Source organism: Salvelinus sp. IW2-2015, linkage group LG4q.1:29 (assembly GCF_002910315.2).
Source record: "Salvelinus sp. IW2-2015 linkage group LG4q.1:29, ASM291031v2, whole genome shotgun sequence".
NCBI classification, from domain to species: Eukaryota; Metazoa; Chordata; class Actinopteri; order Salmoniformes; family Salmonidae; genus Salvelinus; species Salvelinus sp. IW2-2015.
Window position 1 is genome coordinate 89,754,647 of NC_036842.1, and position 6,952 is coordinate 89,761,598.

General features: G+C 45.7%; 1 protein-coding gene and 1 long non-coding RNA gene across 4 annotated transcripts in view; one reads left to right on the plus strand and one right to left on the minus strand.

The window, feature by feature from the left end:
* The window catches only part of LOC111962779 (uncharacterized), a 21,529-nt gene that overhangs the window by 9,196 nt on the left and 5,381 nt on the right, over positions 1–6,952 (plus strand). For all 3 annotated transcript variants that reach the window (XM_023986091.2, XM_023986093.2, XM_070443233.1), the window contains exons 2-4: positions 4,324–5,512; positions 5,833–5,923; positions 6,135–6,315. In XM_023986091.2, coding sequence (XP_023841859.1) covers positions 4,324–5,512; positions 5,833–5,923; positions 6,135–6,315 — 1,461 coding nt within the window. The remainder of the gene's footprint in view (positions 1–4,323; positions 5,513–5,832; positions 5,924–6,134; positions 6,316–6,952) is intronic.
* LOC139027609 (uncharacterized) lies at positions 3,488–4,192 on the minus strand. The gene is made up of 2 exons (XR_011479743.1): positions 3,957–4,192; positions 3,488–3,528 (listed from the first exon to the last, which is right to left on the minus strand). It is a non-coding gene; the product is annotated as an uncharacterized lncRNA (long non-coding RNA).

Genomic DNA, 6,952 nt, shown 5'->3' on the forward strand with positions numbered 1-6,952 from the left:
AATCTTTTAAGTCTTTTGCACGGTCCTCCATAGGGAAGGCTGTCCCATAACTTGTTTGCATGTGGATGCAATTCTTGTGTAGTTTACACTGTTGGACTCCGCCAACAATGCTTGTTTTCTTAGGAATTTGATAGCTTTCTGTATTGTAGCTACTAGATGTCAAGCCCATCATCGACGTAGAAGTTCCTTCACTACATATTGCTTGGTTCTGATCCATGTTCCTTCTCACCCTGTAGCGCTGCTCGTCTCATGCAAGTAGATGGCTACGGCTGCGTGAAGGGCTGTTCCCAAATACATAGGGACTTCTCATCCTGCTATCAGTATGTTTCTTCTGATTGTTTCGTCTACCAGAGAAACCTATAAGTAATCTCTGTGTCCGTCACGTACACCAAAACAGTAAAAACATTTGTTGCACATACTCTGTTAGTGCAGATGCAATCCTTGCGGAAGCGCTTAGACACCCAAGAGTGTGTTGTTAGTCTGGCCACTGAGCAGAACATCTAAGTGACACGCCTTGACATTAGCACTGCGAGTCAAATACTACTCTTATTTGTTCGGCTTTTGTGGATGGTAAACACAAGATGTAATAAATTCGGTCTGTGCGTAGTTTGCGATCAGACGCTAAGCAAAAATTGCGCTTCATGTCGCTTCTAGCCTGAAACTATAGTGGAGGAGCCTGTGATGGAAGCGTACCGGTTGGGCTTGAAGGTTAGTCGCCACCATGTTGTCATACATCATAAATACTGTCATGTCAGGACATAATGTCAAAGGCTCCGCAGTGATGTGCTGGTTTATGCCTGAGCTCGCTGTTATTTGTGAAGCCGGAATCCTCAGGGTGAGAAAGGTCTGTGTCACCAGTTGTTTGCCGTCATGCGTTGTGGAAGAGCTGAATACACTTTGTTAGTTCCACCCTGGATATGTCAGGAAGCTTTCGCTCATGATGGATTCACCATTTCTTGACAAGTATACCGTTTGTCAACTCGCAACACGACGTGTGATAAGAGCGACTTGTTGCGATCGCAGCTACGCGCTATCTCCAGACACCTCCCTACAACATGACCCGACGCCACTGCAGGATGTATTCCTGATCACTAAATGACTGGGCCGGTCACCGTTCGTCGGGGCCCGAGACACCTTATGTCCTGCGCTCTGACGTACCTTGACTTACCCTTAGACTTCTCAGTACCGAGCAGGAGATGGGAGCGTCTGGAGTCCAACAGCTGGGTAATTTTGTCCATAAAACTGGTTGCATGATGGGATGAATGATACGCAATGTCGGGGAGAGGGAATCTCCGTCCTATCATTGGCATCATATCACACTCTATCTAGATAGGTGAGAAGATAGCTGCAGTGTGTCCGTCTATAGACCCACCATGAAGTGACGGCTCTCCTGCTGAAGTTCTGGTACCCCAGAACAGTCTTCATGGTGTATGAGCAGAGTTGTCGTGATGTTTGAAGAGGATGATGAAAAAACTCTGTCTTGGCCAAGATTTGTTACTCTGTTCATGCAAGGCACTAACATACATTTTGACAGCTTTCTTCTTTCCCAGCGGATAAGCTTTAACTAGGCAATTTTGAACATGCATCTTGGATTAACTTATGCCTCACCACAAGATCTCCGTACACTTTGAGGTGCAGATAGAAGAGCATCGCACCTTGCTCCCCGCCATGCTCTTTCTCTGCGTAGCAGTTGTCGTATTTGAAGGGGCTGGACCGGGATGCAGAGCAGCAAAGATGTCTGTCGCTGTCGCACTCAGAGCACTTGATTGCAACCTTACAGTCTTAGCTCTGTGCTGAGTGAACCCCACAACATCGAAACAAATTCCATTCTCTTGAGATATGATTTGCGCTCGATCTAGAAGTTTGTACCTAAACCCACGACCACTTTTTAAGGATGAGGTGTTGTATCGGGCATGATGTCAGGTGGTCAACGTTGTCTTACTGGGTTTGTTGGTAGTCTAGGGCTCAGATGGACACATCGGTTTGATATACAGTCAAGGTGTCTTGCTGCTGTACCGCAGGTTTCTCATTTTCATAGCACACCTGGTTAGTTGGGTGTAGAGAGTGAAACTGGGTCGTTTCTAGTTTTCGCCTGGGTTCTGATGGAATCTCGAGGAAGAACAGAAATGGTCGGAATGCTACCCGATAGTCCTCCCTTGTATTGGACCCTGTGCAATCCATTTTCTTGTTAAACTTGAATGAAGTTTCTCATTACTATAGGGTTTACCCCCGAGATGGTCCAGATAATGGAGGCTGAAGGTACCCTTACTTTAGCAACTCCAGTTCGAAGAAGAATGTCAACCTAGTTCTCTTAGTTTGTGATTGTCTTTGTTAGCCAGTTTTGGAAAATCACTCATTTTCCAACAGTATGCATTCTCAGATCACTTCAGTGTACCATAGCACTCTTCTAGTCGTTGCCAGACCATGTTAAGCCCTGCTGTTGCGTTAAATATGGACAGATCTTAATTCTGTTTGCTTCTAACGACTCCCCCTAGCCACTGGTAATTAGATCAAATCTCTCCTGGCTGATAAATTCAAGTCTTCTGTCGCATTGAGAAAGATGCTGTTCCATGCCCAATAATTTCAGGGCGACATCAACTTAGGGAGTCCGAAACTCACCATCTCACGGTCGTAGGAGGTACTGTGATGAGTCTGGTGCATGTGACTCAGGACGCTTTGTGCTGTGTGACTGGAAAGTGGCTTGTTTTCCATTTACACCATGCTGCTGTTCATTTATTTTGAACGGAGAGTCTCTGCTCATGTTCTGTTGTTTGACTACTTTACTGGACTAGTAGTATGAGCTAGGTAACACTAAAGCTCTTGGTTTCTCCACTTCAAATGAAGTGTCAGCCAAATAGGGCCCTAGCATGTTGTTGCACATACTCACAGGGTCGCTAGACTGGACTTAAGGGCTGTGTCCCTGTGTCTAGTTCTTGTGAAGTTCTCCTGCGTCTTCTGATTCTACAGCTTCTTCAAAGGCTGCAGCTTCAGCCAACGCCAGCAGCAGCTTTTCTCTCACTTGTGAGACATATAAACTTGCCCGAGTCAGCTTTTTTCTCAACAAAGCTGGCCTCTATTTCTGCCTTTTGTTTCATCACAGAAGCTTCCTCTCAGCATAGGAAGACTTGTGCACGCGCTGCCGTCTGCCGTGGCGCGTGCTTGTGAATGGCTGCGAACTCCGCGTTGAGATGCTGCTTGACTGTTTGTGACCTTATCTTGTAATTGAGACTTGGTCCCATGTCGAAGCAGGTCCTCCATCTCTCTCTGTCGAACTCTTGCGCTGGTGTATTTACCGTGAGCTGTCTTCCATAGGAACAGAGGCTTTGTGAGCTGATGAATGTAAAACAAACCACTGTGTGTGGTTATTCTTGAGCTTGAGCCCGCCGTGATGATGTTTTTTACGTATTTTGCCCTTGAGTTGCGTTCCCATGCAAAACTAGACAGATAGCTAACAACTAAGTCTTCAATAAAACTCCCAAGGCGTAACTTTTCTTGAATGAATATATTGTAAACGTTTATGTTGTAAAACTGCAAAACACAGAAAAGAATATACTTTAGTATTCAATTCACACCAACATACTGTAGCTGTACATTATACATTTGAAGTTGCATGAATACAAAGCACGTGCTACGGTACCATGCATCTGGCATGATGCCAAACCATATAGCTAATTGCTTTCTCATATGGTAATTGACTAACTCCTTTCATTGCTCTAATAATGTACAACCATCTATGTAGAATAACAAGGCATATTACACTAGAAACAGTAACAAAAATACAGTATTGTATATTTTACAATTCGTTTGCATGACGCACGAGCAAAGTAATACAGCTAACATCATACATGAAAGGCATTGCAATTTGTGAGTAAATGCAACCAACCAACATTGATATGTAAGAAACTCTATCAATAACAAGATTATCATCATTAGCTAAATGCTTGAATCGAACTTACAAACAAATATTTTCCAAGGCTGGAGCGTGACAAGAAATAACTACACTGAAAGACCTGCACCGTAGCGTTGTTTTTAGCTGCTTCTAAGCGTGCAGAACAAATTCTCTACTTCCTGTTTGTGTACACTCTAAGTACCAGAAAGCTCCACTAGGGGGCAAATAACATCATGGAACACAATGAAAATCCATTTTAACTATTGTAATAAAATAATCTGTTACCTTCTAACAGGATGGCAGCACAATCAGTGTTAGTTGATTTACATGGCACACAAATCTAATTGTATTATCTTTAGTACAGTCTAGTGCTGTGTTTCTAGAATTTTTTTATGCCTGATGATTGTTGACCTTTTGCCTTCTTTCTCTGACAGCTGACCGACAAAGTCATCAATCGAATGAGAGAGGAGTGCCAGGCCCAGAAGGTTGTCCATCCTCGCTCACAGCAGAATGGCCCTGCTTCCACGGTCTCAACAGAACCTGTGGTCCCTCTGTCCACACCRGCCCCCACAGTCGATCATTTGGTCCCCCTTCTGGTCTCCCCTTCCCTGTTTATCCCCACAGTCCCTCCACCTGTGGTCCTACCCACACCTCYGTCTCCCCCTGTTCAGCCAGTAAAGCTTACTCCTCCACCTCCTGTCACATTTGTCTCTGCTCCCTGTCCACCTGCGGCCCTACCCACACCTCCCTCTCCACCTAAGGAACCGATAGTCCGAGCTCCAGYTGTTGAACCTATTGTTCCACCTCTAGATACCAAAGTGCTTCCTCAAGGGGCAGAACCCATACTTCCTCTGGTGCCTTTAGAACCTATAGTGCCATCTTTGGCCCCATCTCCACCAATAGAAGAACCAGTACCTGTACTCCTATGTACCCCTACCACCGAGGAACCTGTAGTTCTGCCGACACTGGCTGAAGCTATTATCCCACTTGTCCCTATAGAACCCGCCGTACCACCTAAGCCTGTGAAACCTGTGGTTCTAGCTCCTCCAGCTGTGGAACCAATTGTGCTGCCTCCAGTGGTTGAATCTGTTGTCCTACATCACCCTGTAGAACAGGTAGATGCACTTACCCCTGACCCTTCACCTGTTGAAGCTTTTGTCCTGCCACCTGTTGTGGTTGAGAAAGTAGCAACACCTACCCTCGTAGAACCGGTAGTCCTGCCACCTGTTGTGGAATCTGTCACCATTACGACACCACTTGTTGTTGAAGAGGTTGTCCTACCCACACGTCCACCTGTAGAGCCCCTACCTGTCTCTACTCCTCYGCCTGTTGCAGATCCTCCACCTCCCCCAGTCCTAGCACCTATCCCAGAGCCTATTATGGAGGAACTTCCTCCAGCACCATGTCCCTACATGGAGCTGGCCACCCTGTCTACTGCATCGGCTGCTAGCAAACCAACTGATATCCCTCCCCCTGTAGAAGAGCCCATAGCTCCCCCTCCTCTCTCTGCCCCGGTAGAACCCATGGTCAGCATTCCACCATTCCCTCTCATTGAAAACGTGGCTGTTCCAGTCGTGGCTCCTGTTGTGACCCCCACTGTGATCCCACTGCAACCTCCATTAGGTGAGTCTGCTTTCTCTCATTCAAGTTGTATTGATTTGTGTTATTGGTTTGYAATCATGTAGTCATGATGTGTTTCTTATTGGCTGCAATAATTCAAGCGTATATGGTTGTTGACCATGTGTACCCGATTGCAACGGTGACGTAAATGAAGACACAGAGACCTGTCATGATGCATAAGTGTGTGCTTTGTTTGACTCCTACACTACAGAATTCAATATAGACCTTTCAGACGTCTCGGATGATTTGATACGTCGAGCATTGTTGATTTTAACACACAACTTTCACATGAAACGTGTCCATCTTTTCTGGTTTGGTGATAGATGAAGAAGTGCTGAGGAGGCAGATCCAAGCTGAGCTAACGAAGGGCCTGGAAGAGGAGATGAAAGTGAAGCGGCAGGAGTTTGAAAAACAGTGAGGAGACCAACATAAATAATAAAGGGCTGTTTAAGCACAGGTTAAGCYGAGTACTGGACTTAAACACAAGCTCAATGGAATATCTCATTTGAAAATGCCTTTTTAGTAAAATACTTTGTAAAATACACTTTTTCAAAGTGGTCCTAGGAATAGCCTTTTTAGGGACATGGTCAGGTCTGAACTTCTGTGTCTCTCTGTCTATCTATAGGTTGTATGAGGTGAAGGTCCAGGCCAGAGCCCAGGCGCAGGCTGTAGCCCAGGCCCAGATCCAGGAGGAGGTTAAGAAAATCCTGGATCTGGAGAAGGCAGCGCAGGGAGAGAACCTGATGGTGGCCCTCGCGAAGGAACGCATGACCGCAGAGGATGAGAGACTCATGGCCCAGCTCTACGTAAGACACAGCACTAGATACAGTGGTGGATGTGCAAGCTTGAATATAAGCAATGCCTGAAATGCTAACTAAGTACAGTCAGACTGGTCTATCAACTTAACCAGAGCTACCTAGCCATTTGCCACTAATTGTGTTCACTAAGAGGTATTTGCTCTTCTGTAGTTTGAAATATTTGTTTGAGGTTTGTCTGTTTATACTTTCTGTCTGATCATGACTAATGTTACAGAGTACTTGGATTTATTTATCTATTGTTTCATTCTGTCTAAAATGCTTGCGAAGGCCTTGCARGTAAGTGTTTTAGCTGTTTCCATAAAAAGTCTGACTGATGTTGGTAATATTTTGTGCATGACTGCTTGTGGCTTGTTTGGCATGCTGGATTGCTCCTATTCTTTTGGCACGAGATCACCTCTTAGGGTGAGCCAGGTGATTTGCCCAGGAAAACAGGCAAAGGTACCACTCCTTACCCCCTGCCACCACTAATTAACTTGGCTGCAGCTGGCCCATACAGCTCACCCAGATTTGTGGACAGCGCACTGGTCAGTTGACTGCCAGGCTGGCAAGTTGAGTTCAGAACAGAGCTGCTTCCTCAATCCTGACTGCCAGGCTGGCAAGTTGAGTTCAGAACAGAGCTGCTTCC